This window comes from Haliotis asinina, chromosome 2 (assembly GCF_037392515.1).
Source record: "Haliotis asinina isolate JCU_RB_2024 chromosome 2, JCU_Hal_asi_v2, whole genome shotgun sequence".
NCBI classification, from domain to species: Eukaryota; Metazoa; Mollusca; class Gastropoda; order Lepetellida; family Haliotidae; genus Haliotis; species Haliotis asinina.
The window spans coordinates 25999561-26026469 of record NC_090281.1 but is presented as its reverse complement, the minus strand read 5'-3'; the positions used below and the strand labels follow the sequence as shown (position 1 = coordinate 26026469).

Genomic DNA, 26909 nt, shown 5'->3' with positions numbered 1-26909 from the left:
TGCGGCAGAATTTACAGACCAAACAGAAATAAAAGAGGGATATTTATTCATGAAAAGTTAGCAAGTGTACTGTTGACATTTATTTAAAAAGTGTAAATTGTGCTAAAAAAGTGTGGATTCTGGTTTCTGGAATCTTTAGTTCATCATTCCGAAGGTTCGAATCCCAGTTTGAGTGAACGACAACGAATGATTTCAACGTCACTATCTCATATGCTTGTGATGCTGACACAACGCGAAGTAAAACGACAAGCGTAATTAGTTCTGATTACAGTTATCTTCATTCGTCACAAAATGACGGAAAAATCGAACCGCAAGTGACGAGAGAACGTATTGACTACTGGGCTGCCTATCGTCATTTGGCCTTATTGGTTTGCTCTTTCTGTATGTATGTTTAAAAACGTAGGGAACTGGGATTCGAACCCTTCTGCACAACCGAAAGCGAGTCAGCCAACCAACCAACCAACCAATTAATTAACCAACCAACCAACCAACCAACCAACTACCAACCAACAAATCAATCAATCAATCAGTCAATGGCCACCCATGTCCACGCGTTGTACTTGTTATTGTTCTTAAAAAGGCGATCATTTATTTATTGAAGACAACGCGTCGCTTCATATCATGCTGTTCATACAGTGCAGTTTTATTTTGGTACAACTTTGGTACTCGCGATGAAACGTCACAGAATATAGCTAATAGTTTCCATACAACTTTCTATATGTGGATAAACCAGTACCGGCAACCTACAGACCGAACAAAGGAAGGTTCCACACTCCATAAAAGGTTTCTAAAAAACATCATTAACCGTCTAGAGAAAACTACCGAGCACATAATCCAGAACAAACCCTTCGTTTACTTTTCAATCATTGATTTAATGCATCCTTGATCAATGAAATCTGATTTCACATGAGAGAAAGCTTTAACGGAAGTACCGATAGACCTAATTATGGCTGCGGGCAATGGATGCCGGGAGTATGCTGATTAGATCGAGAACGAGGCTAACAATCCCCAGCTTGCACAGGGCAACAGAATCACCGCCTGGGGTTCGGCTCTGTTCATTCGTGCTTCATTCAGCGCGCATCTCCTGTTAAAGGACGCTCTATTTTTGATATTCTGCACTACCCTCCAGTGAATTTCGTCAAATCAGTGAAAATGGTTAATTGCACATGCTCCCCTCTAGGTAGTTGCGAGGAGAATAGTACTTTTTGAGCCCCTTGATAATTTTTTCACCTCATTTGGTAAGCTTATCGAGACGGTTCTTTAACACACGGGGTGTGATACTTGACCATACAGAGAACAATAAGGGGTCGTGGATAGATCATTAAGGGATACCATCTGGGAGTGTCTATAGATGTTACATATATAACGAATTGGGCTCCCTCGCACAAACAACGTCGGGCTATACGTTATTGTCGTCCTCGCAACATATATCAATAATCTTGTTAGATGATTTCACCTTGCACAGTTGCGTTTTTTCAGAAGGTTAATTAACGTTTACGAAATAACTTTTGAACGAGTGCAGCGTAAATAGCTAATTATTAATCCGACACGAGAGAAATACATCGGTTGTGTAGTAACACAGTCCTTATTTGTCACGTAACGCGTGTCAAAGCAAGGCCAAATTCTAATTGAAATAAAAATTAAACAGAAACTTTATAATGTCATTTTTGTGAGCTGTCATGTGTAAGTCATTTCTCACAATAATGGGAATGCGTGGTTTTGGTATTTTATTTCGAAATCAGAATTATCTTGTTTCACGGCCCCCATATTCAAGTACATTTAGCAGCAGAAAACAACAGCGGAATTATTCAAGCTATCAGGGCAATCTCCTCATGCAAGATTGCAATTTGAGGACCAGGACAATTATTTAAGGAAAAAATCACAACGTGAGTTATGGCTATTATATAAAATAATGGAAACCCGACAGAATGTTTTTTTCTTCTAAAACAATTGCGTTATTAAATTTGCATGGGATAAAATTGGAAAGTTTAATTTATTTTTATTCTCTCAAGAGTATCCTAGACATATCAGTGATATATTCGTTTTATAATATGTTACTTAAATGATGGAATGCCCATTTTTCAATAAACCGTTTTTCGAATTGTGTATCTGACCGACAAATAGTCTGTTATATACTGACCGAGCTCTGTTCTTTGCATATTGTCTATGTTTAAATAGCACCTCGACCATAGTTGTACAGAGCATATTGCTGAGCTGAGCTCAATTCAGCATCTGAGTGAGTGAGGGAGGGACGGAGGGAGGACCAGTGGGTACTAAAGACCAATTGTAGATCCGGATATATTCGGTGGTGTGAGAAGAAAACCGGAAGTGATGCTGGTTACAGATGTTTACTATGGTGCTGACAAACCTAAAACCATGATAGGCCAACAGGAATTCGAACCTACAAGTACGTCTTAGTCCAATGGGCCATCCGTATCACTTACACACCACGCAAATGTAATAAACGTCATGACAGCGCACGTCACTGCTGACTGAAATCAAAACATTCGTTTGATCTAAGCTCATATCCTTATGTTAAAATGGAAACATCGAAACCATTCCTTTCCAATGATGTTAGCCTTAAACTGCTATAGGTTGATCCATTTGCAATAATCTTCACGTCTTCTGCAAACTATTCAAGCTCTTTTCAGACAGTCTTCACGTCCCCTGCAAACTATTCACGCTCTTTTCAGGCAATCTTCTCGTCCTCTGCAAACTATTTACACTCTTTTCAGACAGTATTCACTTCCTCTGCAAACTGTTCACGCTCTTTTCAGCCAGTCTTCGAGTCCTCTGCAAACTGTTCACGCTCTTTTCAGTCAATCTTCGCGTCCTCTGCAAACTGTTCACGTTCTTTTCAACCAGTATTCACGTCCTCATAGCCTAGTGGTTAAAGCGATGGCTCGTCACGCAGATGACCCGGGTTCGATTCCCCACATGGGTACATTGTGTGGAACCCATTTCTAGTGTCCCCAGCTATGATGTTGCTTGAATATTGCTAGATGCGGCATAAAACTAAACGCACTCACTCACACTCATCCAGATGGGGCGCGAAACTACACAGTCAGTGAAAGCAAACATCATTACGCCATGTTACAGTTAAGCTGTGTCACAATCCCTGAACAGAAGCAGTTCCCCGTCCGCCCAGTTCTCTCTGTAGTGCTGAAGGTTTAAATAAAGCAAGGCTTCCTCAAGTTCAGGGTCTGTTAGACTAATATCTAGTCTCTGAGATGAAGATATATTACAGAATAAAGAATTCCGAAATTATATTCATACATTGTAATGAAAAGGAACACAGGGACTTCATCATAATTAGCAAGCACCGTGTGAGCTACGAAGCTTTCGAGTCTAGTAGACTAACATCCAGCCTCTGAAATGAATATAATTAGTTTGTTTAAAAAGGTTATAAAATGTTAAAAAATACAATAATAGTGAGCCCATGGACTTTCTTCATTTCCAGAACACTGCAACTGTGGATATCTAGACTTGACACACTTTCTGCACGTGCATGAACTACGTTAGGATATTTGTAGTCTAGTTACACACCACGGACACTGAACAGAGCTGAAATATATACCTGTCACTTAATCCTTTATCTGATAGTGTAGAAAGAAATCTTTAATTGATAATAGTCCCAGTACGATTAGTCCTAATGTAGATGTTATTCGTGTCTAAATATCCCGTGTCACCATGACTCATTTAGAATTTTAAAGGAATTGTTTGTTTCTGTTAAAATATTCAGAGCATATGTGTCAGTCTGTGCGTCAGTGAGATTGTAAGAGAACATCGTTGTAAAGTGAGACAAGGGAATCCCGATTACACCAGAGATTGAGAACAAGGAGAAATCCAGACTTGCTCCATTTCGAGTTTTAGAAATGCAGGGAGGGCTAGGCTGTCTGGAAAATATTGTGGTTCAGGGACTGTGAGACAGACTACGTTGTAATAAGGTTGAGACCAAACTTGTAATACTGTGCTATAGTATAGGGGACCACTTTAGGATCACAGAAGGAAGGATTTAGTTTAGCTGGAGAAAAACATATTGTCGTGAGGGAACACATCAGATCAGAGCACTGTAATATAGTGAGGGAGAACTTAAGCGTAGGGAGACAATATAAAAGATTCAGACCAGTGAGAGCGCGCTGCAATACAGTAAGGAAACGCTTAAGTGTGGGGAGAGGACATTCAGATCAATGAGAGAACGCTGTAATATAGTAAGGAAGAACTTAAACGTAGGGAGAGAACATTCAGATGAGAGAGAGAGAGAGAGAGAGAGAGAGAGAGAGTACTGTAGTATTACAAGGTACAGTCATCGTGAAGTGAAAGTGAGTATAGCTTAACGCCGCTTTTAGCAATATTCCAGCAATATCACGGTGGTGGACACACATTGTAGCTATAAGAGAACAATAGGAACGCTATACATACCCACACTAATATATCGCCAATATCCTGTCCTGGTGCTCAATGGCGTTTTGTTTTCCCACAATTATTGGAATGTCAATCTCAAAGGTGCATCGTATTTTCGATCTCAACTTCTTTGTGGATAAAACATTTCTTTCGGCCATTAGGCGCCCCAACTTAATGTGACTCTCCTATCCTTACGAGGTACCTATTCACAACCCGGGGGACTGTGACACATAGTCACTGAGTTCTTTGTCCACGTTTTACTGCACTTTGCTGTATCCACAAGTCATGTGACTACAATCTAGTCAGGTACTAACGGATTTGTGGGTTCTTTCAAGTGCACATGGTCGCAAGGGCGGACCCAGGAGATTTTGGAGAAGGGGTGCACATAGATCATAAATGCCAAAGGTTCGGGGGAAATGCCTCGAGATCTTATGGGGAGGGTAAAGGGAGGGAGGGAGGGGTAGTGGCGTTGTCTCAGTACTACGGGTCGTGAGAACACTAAATGAGCCAAACATTGACATCAGCATTTGTTACACCGAGTCACAGGTTGGTTCAGTCCCGGTACTTTAAGCTCAACGGAACACTAGCGAGCAGGGGAGCGCCACTGTGCAGGGAAATGAGGAACTGTATCGCATATACCTGAAATATACACAAGGAACATAGTTCAGATGTAACTCATAACTGAATGAGCACCGATCTTGCGCTGATTGTCCCTTCAGAGGATCAGGAAGTTGACAGAGAGTATGAGGAGGAGAGTGCTGGATGTCAACATGGAGGTTGCACTCGGTATTGACCCGAATCGTGTCAGACACGCAAAATGACGTTTTGAGTGTTCACATTAACCAATAAACTCAACATTAAAGATTTCATGGGTTTGTATGAAAATCAGCTTTAAAAAATAAAAAATAAATAAAAAAGCAATAATCATTATAAAATTGTCCATGTTTTTCCATCATGTCCACCACCAACATGTGTCCACCACCAACCTATCAGTGCAAAAATACAACTTTTTGAACGTTCTTTGTGTATGTGTTTCTAGTGTCAACCACCGTGATATTGCTGGAATATTGCTGGAATATTGCTGCAAGCGGCGTATAAATTATACTCACTCACTCACTCAGTATTTCAGTAAAGGAGCAGAGTTCCAAACATAGAAAGCAAGGGTAGCTGTATCACAAATACTTCACGGCAAAAACTGCCATCTCAAATGTGAGCACAGGAAAAAGAGTACGATGAAGCTCGCCAAATATACCCAAGACAACAACGACGTCTAACTCCACCACGACAGCGACGGGCTAAGGTGAAAGCCCATCACGACGTTTGCAAATAGAGTGTTGCTTCCATTAAATTGCCTAAAAACTCTGAGTGCTGAGATGTCCATGAACTGACGTTACTTCTTCCCTGTCCAAGACCCGCTCTTTTCACTCCATCAAAGCTTTCATCTTCTCATGTGCAGTGCGAGGGGTGCTTTCCTCTTTTCAAATGGCCAAATGAAGCACACAGAATTAAAACGTTCCGTGGGGAGATTTGTCACTTGTGAAAGATATCGAAATTAACTTATTTCCTACGCTTTGAAAAGCTTTCACCCTAATTTCAGCATGCACTAAACTGCCTTCCATTTCCCTCTCTCTTTTCAGATTATGTCAACACGATAAGAGCTACTACTTCCCCCACAACTTATTTGAGATGCATCTTTCAGCACCGTCACTCGTACGAATTACCGGGAGCATCAAGCCAGCACGTACTGCATAGCGGATCGTCTTCCTGTTGGGTCTAAAGTGTTACTGGTAAGTGTATACCTACGCATCGGTTATAATAAACCCAGATAGATGCTTTCATTAGGTGCATTCAGGAGGGGTTTGCGGGATTTTGATTTTGATATGGGCCCCATGCAAAAATCACAAAGCGACCTTAGCGCCACGATTGACGAACAATTGTCACCACGTACTATATTTCGGATCGTCATCCTGTTTAGTCTAAAGTGTTACTTGTGGTGAATGTACACGTAAGAGTCTGTTGTAAGAAACGCAAATTGTTAGCTTCGATACGTTGTGTTCACTTGTGTGTCTGGGTGAGTTTTAGTTTGATATGGGCCCGTTGCAAAGTAACACAGCCATCTTAGCGCTACCAGTGACGTAAGTTTGTAAGAAATTATGAGTTGGAGAGTGAGTTTAATTTTCCGCCGCTCTTAGCAATATTTCAGCGAGGAATATCAGAAATGGGCTTTACACATTGTAACCATGTGAGGGAGGAATAGAACTCATGTCTTCGGCGTAACGAGCGAACGCTTTAACCAGTTGGTTACCCCAGCACATTCTGAGGGATAAAACAGTCTTAAGGTTGAGATCGCTTTATGCAACGGGTCCAAAATCAAATATATCCTCTATCACCATCACACCAAGAACACTCAGTTCGCGTTAATGTTTTCAATAAACGTGATTTCCGTGCTGCGTGCTCATCGTGCATCAGTGACGTGCCCACAACTCCGGCTGGGCGCAACGACATCGGCTACAGCACCAGATCACCACCATTCACTGACATCAGGGCAGGAGGGCCACGTGACCTTGCATGGTGAAGTATAAATTTCACGAGAATCGCCAGAAAGCACTCTGATTAGTGACTAACACACATGCAATTTGTAGTGGCCAGGTTTTATGAGCAGTTCAAGGCACGGGCACCTGCTCAACGTATTAGCTAATGATAGCCGCCTTTGTCCCACCAGGCTACAATTGGGCGGGATAATGCACGTGATATCAGCTGACTGGGCCGGCTTGTCTGTGACACAGGCGCACAGAATATCCCAGCTCAGAAAGAAGGTTTTATTTGACTTCGTCTTAATGTAATGGAACTTTAGACATTTAATAGCTTCTCAAAACAAGTATTCCGAATCTTTAATGATGCTATTGTGGAGACGCATTAGTGTAATTGGTGAAAGATTGAGGACTCTAGTAGCGAGTTACTTAACACACTGCGAGCGCCCTTGCAACATCAAACCATGAGCCCTTAAAATATAGCGCGCGGTTTGTATCTGCAGAGTTTGATCTGTAAGGAAACACACTCGTTTGTTTCATCTTTATGGTGTTTATCATCAAGGGGTATTGTTACCTGAGTATATACTCTCAGCAGTTCGCCAGCCACTATACAAATGGATTCTGAGAACTGTCCGCCTAGAGAGTACATGTCGACCTGACTTTATACCTCTCAGCTAATTTAAGTTATGAGCAGTTCACGAAATGGTTTCCAAACTGTGCAAGCCATTTGAGCTAACTATGCCTGAACGTTACAATTCAATAGCTCGAAATCTGTAGAAATGTAGAAATTCAGCAAAAGATTAATACAAAAAGGGAAAATACCACCAAAGACAAAAAGTTAAGTGCATGTCTGTATTTCTGAAAATTATGGTTTATGCTCAAATAGCTAAATAAGTCATTTATACCATGAGCATTGATTTACGACGGATCGCGTAAACCAAACATTGTAAGCCGATCGCCGATTATGTTAGTTGCTTGGCGGTGGGGTAGCCTAGTGGTTAAAGCGTTCGCTTGTCACGCCGACCTCCCAGGCATGACTAAAGACCAATTCCAACTCGGAGTACACAAGTTCGAAGCAGTTGGCACGTTTTCTGCTGCTGAGTCTTCACAACGTGGAGTTTTAGGGGAACCGTTCTGTTACTAATCCGCACGGGGAATCAAGTATGTGGTTTTGAAGAAGCATTCTATTCCTGGACCACAGGCAGATAAACGTCGGGGACGGGTGTGTGAATTCTTCACGGAGAAATGAACACCAGTTGTGTTGTTTTTGGCCTCACATACCAGCTTTCCAGTATCAAAGTAACCCTTGAAGAAGCAAGTTTGGGCCCGACGAGCCAGTGACAGATCTGGCCTCCTCTTACGTCAAGCAAATGAGAACAAAGGATCCATTCTAACCCGGTATCCCGTGGATTTTCAGCGTAAAGCATGAAAACAGAGATGTTGAAAACTGTCAGAGATGTTTGCAACAGAGTTCAGATGGAAGAGTCATCTTCAAACTTGTGCAATTACTTAAGTTGTATAAAAGTCAAATATGTTATACATCGTTTCAAAATGCGATAAGTCATGTAGTGAGATTGCATTTTGACGCCACTTTTCGCAATACACCAGCAATATCAATGCAGGGGAAACCAGAAACGGGCTTCGCTCATGGTACCCATGTGGGAAAACGAACCCGGGTCTCCGGCGTGAAGAGTGAACGCTTTAACCACTAGACTACCCAACCGCCCGATAAGCCCTGAAGTGAGGGTTGCATAACAATCAACAGAATATCTGCGTCATGGCAAAATCAAACAGGTACAGGTTGCTGTGATATTGGTTCATCCAGGAACACATACCATCAACAATGAAAGCTTGGTATTCAAATATAACTGACAGGCTTGGAGAACGGCGGATTTGCTTACTCCAAAAACGTGTAGAACACTACGTAATAAAGATAGAACCACTATCCCGGGCACACCTTATCTCCCACAGCTGGTATCAAGGATCACATGGGATATGCTGAACATTTTAATTGGAAATATATTCGTACATTCAAGTGTTTTAGCACGAGCTGTGAGCTTTCGGTTTTCTTTCAATAGATTGTTGTTCGATAAGTTTCAATCTTTGAGGATTATTTGTTTAGTAACGCACATCTTATTTAAGACGAAGCGCCGTTAGAATTCAAAACTTGACTTGTTGGAGAGACACTTTGTTACCGCTTACTGTTTTAATGTGTTTTTTTTTTACAATAAAATCCCGATGCTAAAACATTTAAATGTCCACCTGCTTGCACAAGTTTCTAGGAATTAAAGACCGTTTTCTCTTGAGGATTACTGCAAGGGTGTAGCTTCGGCACCCAGATCTGGCATAAAGGTCGACTTTAGCGGGTAGTCCAAAGTCTGATAAAAGAAGAAATGTTTTTGGAATGAAATCTGTTTCGTATGATTTTCATTTTTAATGCAGAAGTTTTCCGTCATATTCTGATAGAACCGATTAATGGAACACTTAACAGAACAAATGCTCCTTTTCCAGGATTCTTCACGATCTTTACATTGCACCGGGGGAATATGGAAATAGATACAAAAGCACGTGTGCTTTCATGTGTTCCCTTATTCGTTTCCATCAGTATGTTTGTACCCTTAAAATATACAGTATGCCCATCTAAGATGTTATGCCCATGAAGATCCTGGTTAGAACTGATCTTCAGTAACCCATGCAAGCTTGTCGTGAGAGACGACAAACGGTATCGGGTGGTCAGGCTCGCTGACCTTCTTGACACATGTCATCGGTTCCCAATTGTCTGGATCGATGCTCACGCTTTAGATTACTGGTTTGTCTGATCCAGACTCGAATATTTACCGACCGCCGCCATTCAGCTGAACTATCACTCACTCACTCCAAGGTGTACAAACAGGTTCAGTGAACATGCAGTCAGCGTGATGGCAAAGCTCCTAAGCATCGCTGGTTTCACCAATGAAGTCGATGTAGGGATGTTTCTGACAATGGTCTTCCTCGTAGATCTCATATTCGTATCTTGAAAATTGAGGAATAATGTTTCCATTTTTACCCTGCTGTGTAGTTTGACCTGTTGTGTCTTAATATTGGGTAGACACGTTGTTTCGTCTTATTGTTTTTCAGTGTATCTTCGCTGGCCATGCCGAAGAACCCGGTTCGATCCCCCTTATGGACAGAAAGTGTGCAGCCCATTTCTGGTGTCCGGCGCTTTGATGTAGCCGGAATATTGATAAAGTAGCGTTGACCACTGCTCATGCTTTCAACCACTCGTTTGTTGTTGATGGGGATAGGGTGTATCTACATGACGTCTAACATAGTTGGTGCACTGCTGATTGGCCGCCAGGGTAGTTTTCAAAGTTTCTAGAAGTTATAAGAAAATTTTTGTTACTTAAATAAAAAAAAAGTCTCTCGAAAGCAATAACATACCAAAAATAAACCTTACTAGACACACTTCAGTATATTATTGCAAAACCCTTTGTTTTCACATTGTTTGTAAAGTACAAAAAATATATTACATGGAATTAGTTTTTCAAACAATTAATTTCTAATGTTGTTTCGTTGCCCATGGCAAATGAGTAGAAGCCGTCAATGAATCAATATCCTCAGAAGATTCTCGAGAGCCCCCCTCCTCCCAAATAACTCCCCTCTTCTTCCTTACATCACGAGGCGTTTGAACTCATGTGTCTGATAATAATTACAGATAGCAGCCGAAATTTATTGCATCCATTAAAGATGTGCCCTGTAAACTTGTGTTCAAACAAGATAGGGCTCCATCTGATTTTCATGACTGATTCCAAGATTAAAGAGCGCCAGCCAGAAACGGATGTCGGGGTCACGTGACACGAACTTCCACTATGGCGGCCATGATGTCTTCCAACCACCAGCATTTATCGTGGGATGTTGTTTGTATAACGACTACTCATTACAATTCCACATATCTGTTTACTTTCACCTTTTGCGTGTATGATGATTAGTTCTATTTTATGTTTATATGTTTTACGAGTTTGCAGGGCAGAAGTTAGAAGACTGAGCATTTGTTTTATTGAACTTGGTAATCTTGGCAGTAAATCAACTTGTTTGATAAACGCTTTGGGAAAACAAATGTTGGGACAAAAAACATGAACTGAAATAAACTTGTATGATATTGACAATTAGTTTGATGTCCGATTATACTCCGTTATGGCACAAGCCATTAGCACACGCATGTCAATTTATCGTAAAATAATAACAATTATTGAAAAAAGTGCAAGTTGGGATTTATTTGTTTGACGCATCAAAACACAAGTCGATAAAATAGTGCACCCTCGTCCTCGCCATGGGTGGACGCGCAGTGGATCGGCAGGGCTATAGATTTCCATACTACAAGAGAGCCGCACAGTGTCGCACTGTAAAAAATGTGAATATGGTCAATAACCAATCCTTTCCTCCACGTTTGTGTAAGTCAAGCATGACGCCTAACGGAATCTAATAGAGCTTTACATCAATATTTTCATAGCGACTGCGGTTAGATTTGTTTATTTACTTGACTATGGGGTATTCAAACATCGCGAATTTCACAACACATTTATTAAGATTGCAATCGCATGCAACATAAAATTTCGTTTCGCTTCAAGCGGTCCGAGCTGTCATTTTGACAAACCTCGGGGTTAGTTAGAGCAAACTTTAAGTGATATCATCTTATCATCAGAATATAATTTCCATCGTTATCTTTTCAAGGAAATTAGAGCGAGGGAATAATCATGCAAGCCTAAATGAGATACAGTCTATCAAAATGAGATCTTTCAACCAGGGTTCTCATGTTCCCTTAAATGTTGAACGTTTCTTACACACATATATTTCCGCGAAACAGCCTTTATGACCTTTCCGCACTCCGAGCTCCAGGGCTTAGCGCCTGTGACGTCGTTCGGTAGCCTAGTGGCTGAAGCGCAGGATCTGCGCGCCTATGTGTTGGGTTCCATTCCAAAAAGGGTATAAAGTTTAAAGCCCATTTCTCTGCCTGTATGTTGTTTCACATTTATTAAAATGAGATTTTTTGTAGTGATACTGGGCGGAAATGAAAATAATGCGGTTTAGAGACATGGACGCAACAGTAACCCATGCTTGTCGTACGAGGCGATTAACAGGTGGTCCGTTGACTTGGTTGACACAAGCCATCGTATCCCAGTTGTGAGATCCATGTTCGTGCTGTTGATCACTGGATTGTCTGGTCCGTACTCGAATGTCATGCATCTCGAATATTGATTGGCATAAAACTAAACTCACTCATTTAGTCCTATAACATTACAATATGGTCTGGGTGGAAGGGACACAAATACGGTTCAGCTACTGTAGGGTAGAGAATGGGGCTCTGGCTTGAGTAGTGAGGGGGAGGGGTTGGGGGTAGGGTATTTTAGTGGTCAAAGCGTTCGGTCAACGTCTGTTATATAGCTGGAACGGAGACGTAAAAATCGCTCACTGCTTGTTGTGCGTGCAAGTCTCCAGTTGTAGACATTCCAAGGTTTAGTGAAGCCCTGAGTGTGATACTGTACCAAGGATCATAACCGGGACGAAATTAGATTGGAATCCACGCCCTGTGGATGTCAGTTCGTGAGGATGCATGTATGGATCTTTACTAGTACATCTGACATACTATAATACTGACGCAGTATTTGTTCTCTAGATCTGTTATCCCTCTTCACCTGCAGCTTTCGTTTTCATTCTCTTGTTCTGGCTTTTACGGCTACCCGTCTGTATTCCCTTTCGCGCAGCATCCGTTTTAACCCCATCCTCCATTCTCCCTTTTAAATCCACCTTCCCCACTCCCATTTGCGCAGCGTCCGTTTTCGACCCCATCCTCATATTCTCACTTTCATATCCACCCTTAACGTTCCAATTCGAACTTCCTTTTCACCCCATTCTTTTACTCTGCCGTTTGGACCCCTCCCTTTCCCACCCCGTTATTCCTACTTTTAGATGTACTCCTTCCTCTTCTCCCCATCCCCCTTTCTATCAGCGTTCGTGTTCATCCCAACGCCATCATGTGGCGGTGTCCATTGCAAATGGCTACTTTATCTCTTTCATCCAGTTCACAGGCTTATACAGACGGTGGTATCTGCCTTGATTAGCTCAAAGTAATTTGCAAAAGTTGAAATGGTAATTTTGGTAATTAAATTATACCGGTAAAGTAGGCCTGGGGGTTTTTAATCAACAATCAATTAACGGGCAAAACTTGCTAGCATCCAATCATCGTTTTTCAGCAAAAAGAAACCTTTTCTTTTCAAGTGTCGCGAATTTCACTAGAGTTACATCATCAACCGATCACAGTACTGTGATGGATGGCGTAGTTAGCGAACGTTGTACGAAAAGACTTCCAAAGTTAACGTTTAAATGGCAAAAAACCGTCTTCCTGAAATAGGGTAAGGAAAATTTGTCTTGGCAAAATTCCATTTCGTAGCTATTGATTAAAACACTCATTAGTGGACGTATGCGACTTCTGTCCTTGAGGCGGATGGCCGAGACGTTTTTACCACGTCACCTAGTACCTTGAACCAGGGGCAAATAACTCATGTAAGTAAATTGTTTGGTAAATATATACAACATACGAGAGATATGGTGTGTTCGAATTTATGACCACTCTTGACCTTTTCCTGAAAATGTGTGATAATATTGATTTTGTCCCCTGTATATTGCCATGGTAACAAAGGTGCATACAGTGATGTTAAAACAGTGGAACATTTCTTTATTTTACTTTCCTTTAGTTTGCTTGTTGTTGGATTTGTTAGTGACAGTTTAAAAACAGAATCCCTGAATTGTGATACCCGTGAAGATCCGGGTTGGAATAGACAGCAACCCATGGTTTGTCATAACAGGTGAATAACGGGATTGGGTGGCCAGGCTCACTGACTTGGTTGCCACATCTGTTTCCAATCACTGGATTGTCTGGTCCACACTAGATTATTTACAGACCGCCACCATATAGCTGGAATATTGCTGAGTGTGGCTTTAAATGACATACAAACCTGAACTGTAAGTACTAGTCACTTCCATATCTGATATAGCAGAAAGATCCCCGTTTTGCCTTGGGTCGTAATAAGATACAATCTACATCCTCCCCCTGAACAGGAACCCAGTATATCTAACGTTTCACTCGAATCTCAAATCCTCTTAAACACAAAGTCTCAAATGTATTGTGAACAGGCTGATGTAAGTTACTATACAATGTCGAAAACATTCTAATCGTAAAGGTCATTTTTCACATGCGGTAGTCCCGAATACTTGGAAACCATTGGCAAGGTTTTGACGCACCTCCAAACCAAGGGTATAGTTGTGACACACCTCGAAACAGTCGTTTATTGTTCTGACACACCACAAAACTAACGGTTGTAGTTCTGAAACACCACAAGAACAACGGGTATAGTTCTCACACACCACAAGAACAACGGGTATAGTTCTGGCACACCACAAGAACAACAGGTATAGTTCTGACACACCACAAGAACAACGGGTATAGTTCTGACACTCATCGAAACAGGCGGGTATAGTTCTGACACACCACCAAACCAACGGGTATAGTTGTGACACTCCACCAAACCAACGGGTATAGTTGTGACACTCCTTGAAACAGGCGGGTATAGTTGTGACACACCACAAAACCAACGGGTATAGTTCTAACACACCACAAGGTCAACGGGCATAGTTCTGATACACCACAAAAGTAACGGGTATAGTTCTGACACACCACAAAACCAACGGGTATGGTTCTGAAACACCACAAAACTAACGGGCATATTTCTGACACACCAACCGGTATACTCCTGAGACACCAAGAAGCCAGCGGGTATATTTATGACACTACGAAACGTTTACGGGTCAAGCTTTAACGCATCCAAAGAGTCAAGGGTTATAGTACTGGGAGACCTCGAAAGCAGGGTATGTCTGACAACCCATACCATGGTATGACACATATAACAATGTATGACAACGTATACAATGGTATGACACATAATGTATGACAACATTTACCATGGTATGACACGTGTGACAATATATGAGAATGATTACAGTGGTAAAATGGTATGACCCATATGACACTTTATGAGAGCGAATACCATGGTATGACACGAATGACAATGTATGACAATGGTTACCATCGTATAGCAATGAATACCATGGTGTGACGCATATGACACTGTTTGACAATCGTATACAGATGTTTTGACATATACATACGGTAACATTTTCAACTGTATGGCATGTACGCATAATATCATAATATTATCTAACAAATGTTGACAAATTGTTTTACGTAAATCATGCTTGTGACGATATATGATTATTATAACAATAATTAGGATAAAGTAGTCAAGTGTACATCGATAGTATACATATAGCAATGAGTGAGTTAGTGAGTATGGGTTTATGCCGCTTTTACCATTGTTCTTGGAATATCACGGTGACGGACATCAGAAATGGGCTTCACACATTGTAACCACGTGGGGAGTCGAACCTTGGTCGTATATAACAATGCATGGCAATGTACACGTATTGTATGAAATGCTGATTCACGTGTCACGTGCCGTAATTGTGTGCTAATTGCATGGCACGTGTATAATGCACATGGCAATATATGGTCATTGTTTACAAAACAAACATCGTATGTATAGAGAATGTACGGTATGTCTACACAGTACTTGATACATCTGACAAGTATATGACATTCATGCAGCAAATGTATGGACTGTACGCATATGACGTCATTGTTGATTATTGTGAGGTGTCGCCATATGGCGGAAATTACAAAAATGCAAATTATAACGCAAAATTGTGACGTAAATGATCGTTTTTTAAACGATTCTACGTTGGCTGAAGAACGGAGGTACATGTATGTTAAAACGGCACCATCTGTTCTGGGCCTTTCTGAAGTATTACATAACTTACACCATCGTTATGAACAGTCACAGGCAGATTATTCAGCATCGAGGCTACCGTAAAACAGACAATATTTTAAAAAAGAGAACGCTCGCTTCTATCTTGTTACTGTAGTAAATCTGTCATGACTTTTTTCTCATTTGCCTTGGCTTTGGCCTTTGGTATACTCGCAAAATGGAGTATTCCCTGCTTTTTTTGAATGATAAATAATCAGAAGACCTATCACAAGAGTCTAAATGGTGGGACTCGCCATACCTTTTCTTCACGGTCCATATTGTTCACTCACTCTTTCACTTATTCACAATCATGAAACGTCCTTTAAGACTTGCGGTACACAGAGGCCACTTTACTTGACTACAGCTTCCTGTGCATGGTTTCATGCGGCTGTGACGTTAGCAGACCCTCGTCGTAAGTGGGATGTTTGACTTGCACAAATCCAATCAAGGCCCCAGTCGTGAATTAATCAACTGATTAATTACGTTGTGACTTTTGATTCCAACATGTCAAAGGAGAACCCAATAATAATTTTATTGCGTTTATACAATTGCTCCGTTCGTTCTACAGAATCGCCATTTGCACAGTGTGCATTCGTATTTCGTTCTGTTTCTGCACATAATATGTGTACGATGTGTGTGTACAAATGTCAGCACCAATCAGAACGGTACTGTGTTCACAACCCTTGACGATCTGGGTTATAGTTGGTCATCCGTGCTTGGGAAAGAGTGTTTTGTTGGTCTGTTGTGTTGAGACGTCGCACTCAGCAATATTCCAGTTATATGGCGGCGGTCTGTAAATATTCAGGTCTGGACAAGACAATTCAGTGATCAACAGCATAAGCATCGATCTACACAAGTGGGATACAATGACATGTGCCAACCAAGTCAGCGAGTCTGAGCATCAGATCCCCTTAGTCGAATCTTACGACAAACAAGGGCCGTTTGACTGTAACCCTGACTTCTACGGGTTCTTGAAATCACGTGGTCAGGCGGGGGACATGGTTGACTCGGGCCATCTTGTAGCATCTGCGTGGATCGATTCTGAGTATGTCAAAGGATTGTCTGGTCCAGGTAATCATTTAGAGACTGCAACCACATAGCTGGAACACTGTGGCGTCAAACAGAGGACTTGTTCGCGTACAGCGTCTGACACCCGGGGCTGAATAGGTGTTTGATTGAGCTGTCATTAATTTGCTGTTTTAGCAATATTCCTGCAGTGTCAAGGCGTGGGACACCAGAAAGGACTTCTCACTTTTACCCGTTTTAGGAAGACCCAGGTCTTCGTGGCGAGCGAACGCTTTCACCACTACCCCACCCAACCGCAGCAAACGTTTTAGAACCAGTCAGACCTGGTGTCTGTGGAGTGCACAATATTCACGTCGTGTTTTCTCCGCATTCCCACCAATGATACGACTGGTTCCGAGTAACTAAGAGTGCCCGGAGGCCGTTACACAAACAATCTCAGCGCTTCACCTCCTCGACCAAACCGTGCAGACAAAGTCAAATAGGACTCCTCCTCAAGCCTGGAATTATTTGGCTGTATTGCCTCGGCTCTCACTCAGATTGTTCCTGGCTTGGATTTGTTTTGTAGATTATACTTTTGATGTGTCATAATAGTATTATGTCATTTCTGGAGCTTATGTTACTATACGCCTCGTCTCCTTCAGCCTATGTCAAATTATGGAAGTTACATTTCGCTTAGTCTCCGAATACATACTGAACAGTAAACGAAACGCAAGTTTTTAACAGAAGACATAGAACGCTTTATTTCAAGTGATTTGATTTTTTTCAAAACTTGCGTTGCTTTTGCTCTACAGTATACAACATTTTTTGTAATTTGTTTTATTTCCGAGTCTCTGTTACAGAGTGATTGAGTGAGCGAAGGTGGGCTGAAGGTCAAAATAGCGGTCCCGGCCATAAGAGACCCCCGGGTCTGACTACGGTGACCTGGGCCCACTTGCACAAAGCGATCTCAGCCCTACAATGATTGTTGCTTCCATTTTCCAACATAGGCGTAAGACAGTCGCAACGCTAAAACCGCTTTGTAAACGTGGGCCCTGGTTCCAACTGTCTCTGAACAAAAACTGTCTCTGTGTGGTCGAACTTAGTTTTACGTGGCTTTTAGCGATATTCCACCAATGCTACGGGGGAACACGAAACAGGCTTCACACATTATACCCCGTTTTACCCAGCTTTACACATTCTACCCGTGTGTGGAATCGAACCCAAGTCTAAGGCGTGACGAGCGAACGCCTTTACCACCAGGCTATCCCACCATCCGTTAACACAAAGACGACGAAAACAAGAAAAACTCCAGTAATGTATCAACACTGTACATTTATTGACAACAAGTCTCCGTAGCTCCATCACATCTCAGTCTTGCCAGTATATATACACAGTCACACGCAGGCTCTCATTACACGTTAATTAGCACAGGAAAAACACAGTTGCTAGTCCAAGCGTCTTACATCAGTGTCCAGCGATCGGTAGTTCATAGAATGAAGACAATACCTCATAAAAGCAAACCACGTTAAACACAGTGCGTCCCCTCGAGGAGGAAGTAAAAATTACCCTACGAATCCCTCATTCAGCTTCCATAGGCGAGGAAAGGGGGTCCAACCGATGCATTTCCAGGTTATTTTCTTGGGGGTGTGGGCTTGGGGAAGGTTTGTGTTAGCCAGAAGTGGGTGGGTGTTCTAATGACTTTAGTTTTACGCCACTTTTAGCAGAATTCCAGAAACACCACGGCGGGGTGGGGGTGGGGGGTGGGGGGACCACTCAGAATGGGCTCCACACCTTGTACCTATGTGGGGAATCGAACCCGGGTCTTCCGCGTGACGAGCGAACGCTTTAACCCAAAGGCTGTCCACCGGACTGGAGGTTCAAGAGGGTTGGAGTCGATGTATCTACACAACAGCTTTTCAAAATAATTCTTATTTTCCGTTCATATTTCAGAGAATGAGTGGGCACAGCGTGACTAAACCGACTTCTGTATGCCACGCTGGCAATATTTCCACTATACATGTGTACTGTAACATCTAAATTCACAGACGAAACCAAACAGTACCTCTGTACCAAAACCTTGATAATCAAGGCGTGAATCTGGGATTCGAACCATGATTGAATGTTGTTTAACGCTTCATTCAGCAATATTCCAGTTACATAACGTCAAACAATCCAGTGTTCAATATCATGAGTAGCGATCTAAACAGCTGTGCCTCCTCCAATCACTAGTGGACCCAAACCCACATTCAATGCTATATAGACCGCAGTGCGATATTCTAGCTTACTAACATATGGCGACGACTGTACAGTCAGGATATGCATTTTTGAAAAGGTGTGCAACTCAGTAAATTCATTCTTATATTAAATATATTTTCTGATGGTCAGGACCGTGTATCCCTTGACTTTTCGCCACGTGTTCAAAGGCCGTTCATGTAACAGGTGGTGTAACACGTGTGGGCGACTGAGTGGGTTTGGTTTTACGCAGCTTTTAGCAATATTCCTGCAATATCACGGCGGGACACATTACAACGGTTTCACTATTGCACCTTTTGCGGGAATCTTAACCCTGGTCTTTTGAGTGACGAGCGGACGCTTTAACCACGGGACTGACCCCAACCCTCCAATGACAAGATTAAAAGGAAAACGATTCAAACCCAAGGCCTGTTCAATATATTTACCTGTGGTATGCAAGATCGCATTTCTAAATGCGATCGACATTACTACTTAGTGGATCTAGGCCAGAGGAATGTTACTCTTTCATATTTGGTAGATCAATTCTACGATATTCTGTTACATTCGTCTCACACATCCGGTGGAAACCACAGTTCACATATACCCCACTGAAACAGTGTTCCATCAAGCCAGTGATTCCTCTATGATAAATTGTCAAATATACTGAAAATGTATGAACCGAGAACCTTCAGTGTACATTTATCACATGCAATCTATATATGTACTCCCCGTTTCTAATCCGAATATATCTTCCTGAAAACTAATATCATTTATGGCGAAAAATATAAAAGGACGTCAACTGAATTACATTAAGCAACGTGATGTGTCATCAACATGGTAAATGTTTAATCTATCGTTTCTAAATGAGGCATGTTATATTTCTGACGTGAAAAAAAGAGTTTACAATAATTTGCATGAATGTACAGTATTTAAATATCTATGAGGTGCTTCTCAACGACACAAATATCCCCCATATAGAGTACTGAATAGTTGTCATGGAAACGGCGCCCTCCCTGTGATCGAATCTCTATAAATTATCAACAAAATATAGGCACTTAAATGTTACCGTTCGAGCCACCTACATATAAAAGTAACACATCATACTACAGCACGTGCAACGAAGTTAAGTGACAGGTACTGTACACACGGTCGAGACAGGCGTGAGTGTCTAGACACATGACCAAAGCATAGGAACGGGTTTATGAACGGAATATTTACAAGTGTACATTCTCTTCCTTTCCAGTCACTCTTGATAAAACATGGCCTTGCGAATAAGACACTGATAATATCAGTATCTCACTGTCCTCTGCTGTCACAATGACGTCATCGTTCATTACGGAGAACCGGAAGTAATGTCTCCCCACGTTTGTTTCATCTAGACAGTTGTTTACTGTTCTTGTAGACTGTTTAAATAGTTGCAGAAACAAGGTGCTGATCGAGACAAAATGTTTTGAGAACGTTTCGTGGCTGGTATTGCAGCACAACTCCTCAAACATGTCCCTGTTTACGCTTGTGATTTCCTTCAAAGAGCAGACGACAATGGTTCGCCATTTCGAGTTGTCGGCTATTTTGTTTCCTGCACTCTGGCGATGTCAAGGGTCGTCATCATTTTAAATATTTAGCCTCTTGTTGATCCTCGGCGACACGGCCTGGCATTGTTTGTGTGTTGACAAACGTGGGATATCCAACAGGCAGAACGTTGCCGTGCACACCACTGCGAGCTGCTGCTCCGATGATTGGAGATGCAAAAGTTTGATGAAGATTAATGAAATAGCCCTCTTACAGACGAGTAGCCACAAAAGAGGACCTGGACAGTCCTTAGGAGTCACCCATCAACAAACCTGAAACATACGAAGTAGGAATCGTGTTATTAACAAATTTCGAATTTTATAATTCACAATCATAACAAGTTGAAACATGACAATTTATACAAGATTAAGACCGAGTGAGTAAGGTTATACGCCGCTTTCAGAAATATTCCTGCAATATCACGGCGGGAGACACCAGAAATGGGCTTCACACATTGTGAAGGAGGCAACTCCAACGTAACCACAACGATAAGACTTAATTCGGGAACCGATAAATGCACGCTAAAGATATAACACAGGAATAAAAATACAATAGGTAATTTCCATTTGTCATTGACTAATAAGTCAGGGTACTAGTGGACAAATCAACCCCGTGCAGTCTGAAAAACAGCCTCATCTGATCTTCACTTGTAACTAACAGTAGCTGTTGTCCGACTTAGCTGGAATGTCGACCTAAGCGCAGAACTATATTCAGTCACCAGCTTCAAGCGACCTGACGCCACTAACATAGATCGTCGAGGTGAGGGCTTTGTTTATCACAACGATGAATGAAGTTCATCCGTATGTCGTATTCTTAGAATCAGTCGTATAGCAATGCCTTCCGTTGCAAACGATCCAACCCCAAACCCTTTCACCATCCAAAGGTGTTCTGTTCCATTCCTAACCACAGGGGCAGTTAATCAGCTAATTACCCCAAACTCCAAGACTCATGTGGAAATGAGCACAGTTTCATCACGATCATTATAAGCCCATCAAATATTAACGCCCCTTTTCAAATCAAATGGAATTTCAAGACTTTGGGTGTATTTTTTTCACTCTTGAACCAGGAGGCCGATGCGAGATTATATTCCATCATGGCGTCCACATATCGGGTCGAATGTACATACACCTTTCATTTCTGGTCCTGGGTAATCAAGTCTCCCCTGCCTCTGGCAGTCAGACGTGAGAAACCAATTCCATCTTTTTAATTTAGAAGCTAATCAGCCTATATCTCAACCAGTTTCCATTGCGGGTAATAGGCTGAGGTGGTAGCAACCATACTCCCTCAACGCTCATATACTGAAATTACTTTCAGTAAATAGCCTTCCAAATTAAAGTGTTTATTACTCGTAATTATGCAACCCTAATTACTGTACTGCTCAACCAATACGGGTGAATGACACGGCCTGTACACGAGTCAATTAAGGCACTTTAAGTAGCGTGACATTAATTAGGATCCTGTTGCTAGCTATGTACTCTGTCACAATATGAGTGAATGGGCGAAGGATCAATGGCGGACGACTCGCTCGGGGCTCGGTCGTGTCATTGTAATTAACTGTACACTTAGATTAAACTCTGTCTACATTGGCAGATTATGCCAGTCCTCCAACAATTACTGTATTAAGTGGGCTGTAACATATAGCGTTGAGTCAGAACACTGGACCAGAACTCGCGAGGGGTTACCCGGGGAAGTGGTAACAGGGAGATGCTGACAGGAAGTTGTTCCTATGGCATGCCGGGAGGCAGAGTTATCTCCCTCCCCAGCTGACCAAATTAAACCGCCACGTCACTTAACGTATTAACGTTCCTTTTCTTCTTGAAGATGATTATGACGTGGAAGGTTTTGCGTCGCTTTGAACTCAACAACGAAACCACTTGGCAATACAAATCATGGGGAACACAACCGGGTTTGGGGGCAATGCTGCAGCCCTCCCATGACCGCTCACGAAGAACAGAGATAGTGAAGTGCACGCGATATCTGAAGATTTCAAACAAGTCCTGGCAGTTGATACTGAACATATATGGGAACATTATTTGGTTTCAATCATCAGTCGGTAAATTGTTTGCCATGGGATACAACAGACCGCCATCTGTATGCACAAGCCAATTATCGGGGTATTTAGGAAGGTTGATTGCATTGTCGCACAAATAAGCTTGGGAGAGAAAACATGTATCCAGTTTTCATTAGATAATGAAACAGTCGGTTTTCCTATACGTTGTTTATCACGAAATCCAACAAATTAATTATTCATTCAATTAATTAACAAGGTAAATAATCCGTAGAATCAATTTCATTTGCTGGGCGGCTGAATCATTTCACGGCTCGTGCCACCAACAAAATTAGACATTACCATTAACACTGTATGGGTAGTGTGCGGAACGCTGCATCTGATTAAAGGAATGGCAAACCTCGTTTCGTCACAAACACTCGTTTTTACGTTAATGAGGCCGATGTTCGCTTGGAATAAATGGCATTATGATCTACAGAAAGAGGTGGGTGATGTCACCGTCAAGCCAACCAGCATCACAGTAAGCTCTCGCGTCGCGACGGTAGAAAAATGGCTTTAATTTCACGCTCGAGGATGCCGCAGACTTTGTACCTGTGCATACCTTGGTTTCATTCAAGTGCCATTGACGTTTTTCCCTCCCTCTTGTGTCTTAAAGAAGCAGGGCACAATAGGCTAACGCTCGTCTCTGAATTTATAATTTTCGCTTGAAACAACTCCATTTAAATTGAAACAGACGTGATGGGATGAAGATTCATAACAAGGAAAGACTGTACTAGCTTCATTGAGGGATTCTGCACTTCAGAAATAGGCGGAGGGTAATAAATTTGATTCAGGGACCGTGAGAAAGACTACCTCCGCTATTGTCACTAGTTTGTCATACAGATCCTGAAACAAGTACATGTATATCCAAAAAAAGCCCCGCATGTTTAGAAAATGTGGCGAGTCTAGATTTCCACAGCTTCAGAAAAATAAAGTAAGTCTAAGTGCCCGTTTTCATTTTGGGTGTTCACATACTTTTTGTTTGTAGTATATATTTTTCTTTTACTGAGTTTTTTGTGTGCAGGATAAGTTCATATCAGATCAGAGACTTAGTTTGTCTGTTCAATAACCAGCTGATCAGTTTGAAATGATCCATCTACCATCTTGCTATGTTTTGAGGCAGACAGTCAATACTGAAAAGATCTGGGGAAACGTCTCAGTAAAATGAAAAAGATCCCATCAAAGACCTAGCTAAACATCCACACTGCCAATATCAAAACCATATACAATCAGTCGCAATTTGACTCGCGAATATCAAGAGTAAATAATTAATTATCGTGCAAATGGGTCACCCTGGATTATATTTAATTACTCTTAAGTTCAACTTCAGTAACGACGGCGGTGCAGCCTACGTGTTTATTGGCCTCGATGGGGGCAGGACGAAAGCCGTTTTCACGTTTCCTAACAACATGGCCGACCAGCTGAAATGAAAACCCGAATATAGAAATGAGGTTTATGATCAAAGGGCTTCGATTGCTCAGTCCCTGTCAAATTAAGCATCCGACTATTCCTGGCGATAGCGAAACACAACACACTCCGCAACCATGTAAACAATCGTGCTGCACGTGCTGCAGCTCGTGGCGCCATCTTGCGAGAAAACATTTGGTACAATTCATGCTTCTTGATCTACGGGTCCTTTTCACCCCGATCAAAGGCTGAGAGAGCTGAAATTACTTCAGCTGATCTGCGCCCGGGGTCCATGATGGACTCTGGTAAGCTGTATGTCATGGAAGCTGAAGCACGACATGGTTGCACCCTCTCCAATTTCGGGGAGGGATTTCAGGGAATTAAACATGTTAACATCATGGTGCGTGCTCGTCATGACATCTCCCATCACGTGCGCGGCCATTGATCTCCGCGAGCAGTTTCCACATTGCCGAAATCCGGTCGCGGGCTAACGACATACCGTAAACCGGCACGGTAATAGGCTGGTATCGAATATCGAATTCTAATTTCAATTTCTCATTGAAATAAGCCATTCCTTTTACGCTAAATAATTGCAGGCACAGATGGAGCGACTATTAAATGGACCTCAAGACATCAGTTTGAGAGTGTATGCCGATGACAGACGATTCGAGGGATAAGTCTTTTAAATCAGCGCCCTGTCAGCTGATCAATTACCCACAATACAGTTCCGCAGAATATAAATTTCGCCAAAACGAAACTGCTTCAGAATATGACCACAATAACAGAAGATTCCTTTCAATTAGAGAACAACGATGCAGCCGCCTTGCTTGTATAGTAGGACTAATCACTTCAAGTCGTTTGTCATAACAGCTTCAACAAGATGGCGGAAAGTACCCATCAGAGACAACGGAGAACAACCACGCAGTTCTCAGTGAGAAAGCATTAATATCTCGTTTAGGACAAACGGCGCTGATTTTTCATCTTATGTCTGATGTTCTCGTTTTGGCACAAGAACTCGACCAGATTGTTTTCCCGGTTAATTGCTGGTCCGTTCGATTTGATGAGGTTACCGCAACTCTGCGAGTGAATAGGCTTTAAAGATTCTTTCAGCTTTACCCCGACATCCTTTCCAGTGCCAAACACAAAGAATACTCCCATTTGTACTTGAACGAAACTAGTGACTATTCTACTTTTGTGACTGTCGATATGACGAGGAATGCAATAAAACACCAACTCCTTATTTGTATAAAATTCAGAAATAATCAATGCAGAGAAAATCATCCAACTTTTGAGAATGTACCACGAAGAACAGTTAGGGTTTTAAACAAATGATTCGTTATGAGTGAGTGAGTTCAGTTTTACGCCACACTCAGCAATATTCCAGCTATATGGCGGCGGTCTGTAAATAATCGAGTCTGGACCAGACAATCCAGTGATCAACATGAGCATCGATCTGCGCAATTGGGAACCGATGACATGTCCCTACCAAGCCTGATCACCCGATCCCGTTAGTCGCCTCTTACGGCAAGCATAGTCGCCTTTTATGGCAAACATGGGTTGCTGAAGGCCTTTTCTACCCCGGGACCTTCACGGGTCGATACGTTATGAAGCTAACTGAACACCTCTAGATCCGGCACCGCCACAACTGTTTTCTACAGTGTTGTTCTCAGTAATGGAGAACAACATGGCAAGCTCTTGGAAAAAGGAAAACCCGATGCGCGAGTTTTAGTCGACGCTGTTTTGAAAAAAAACCTGTTTTATTAATGCGCGTAATCTTTAAGTCTGGGGAAACCGATCGGTAATCTCAAGGGTATATGTTCCGAAAAGTCTCCACTAGTTGATATTTTTCGCAACGTATACCCTGGAGATTATGGAGGAAACCCCAACGTGACGACTGACGTAAAATATTACCACATTCGTAACACTCACTACCAGGAGCGGATACAGCTTTATGAGAAAGGGCGGTGCACACTTCATTTTTATCCAAGTTTCAATGGTCTTATAACAAAATGTCATGGCAAAGGAGGTGTGCGCACCCCTGTACGCCCTCTGGATCAACCTATGCTCACTACATATGTGTGTTACAGTTCCTATATGGAGTCTTGACTTTCTACAGCTTCTGAATCTCCCATCACACTGGGACTTCCTTTAAGGTTCCATTCAAATTGAGTTGTTTCAGAATCATTTACTGTTAGAGTGGACCTGTGAAGGTCCTAGGGTTGAATAGGCCTTCAGCAATCCATGCTTGCGATAAAAGGCGACTAACGGGATCGGGTGGTCAGGCTCGCGGACTTGGTTGACACATGTCATCGGTTCCCAATTGCGCAGATCGACGCTCATGCTGTTGATCACTGGATTGTCTGGTCCAGACTCGATTATTTACAGACCGCCGTCATATAGCTGGAATATTGCTGAGTGTGGCGTCAAACTAAACTCACTCACTCACTGTCAGAGTGGGTTTAGTTTTACAGCGGTTTTAACAATAACGCAGCGGGGAACACCTGAGATGGGCTTCACAAAATGATCCCCTGAGAGGAATAGAACCCGGGTCTTCGACGTGACGAGCGAACGCTTTAACCACAAGGCTTCCCCACCGTCTATACACTATCAGAGATATGAATCGTTGGTCTTGTGTCAAGCTGACAAACCAAGAACCTTGAGAGCATTGCAACTGGATCCACTCCTAATATGGCAAATGCGATAACTGCGACGCCTTTGCATCCCATGTCTCATCCAACGAACATGAACGCGTGAAGATCCGGGCAAGACCTGATCTTCAGTAACCCATGCTTGTTGTAAGAGGCGGCTAACGAGATT

General features: G+C 42.2%; 1 protein-coding gene across 2 annotated transcripts in view; it reads right to left on the bottom strand.

Annotated features, from left to right (window-relative positions):
• LOC137273488 (LIM domain transcription factor LMO4.1-like) overlaps positions 1-26909 on the bottom strand; it is a 235968-nt gene that overhangs the window by 157560 nt on the left and 51499 nt on the right. Inside the window, exon 4 of one of the 2 annotated variants that reach the window (XR_010956138.1) lies at positions 20716-20910. Coding sequence is in view for 1 of the 2 variants with exons in the window: in XM_067806195.1 (XP_067662296.1) it covers positions 20902-20910 (9 nt within the window). In the remaining variant the exon portion in view is untranslated. Of the gene's footprint in view, positions 1-18152; positions 20911-26909 lie in introns of those variants that run through there. The other variant, XM_067806195.1, reaches the window with a different exon arrangement.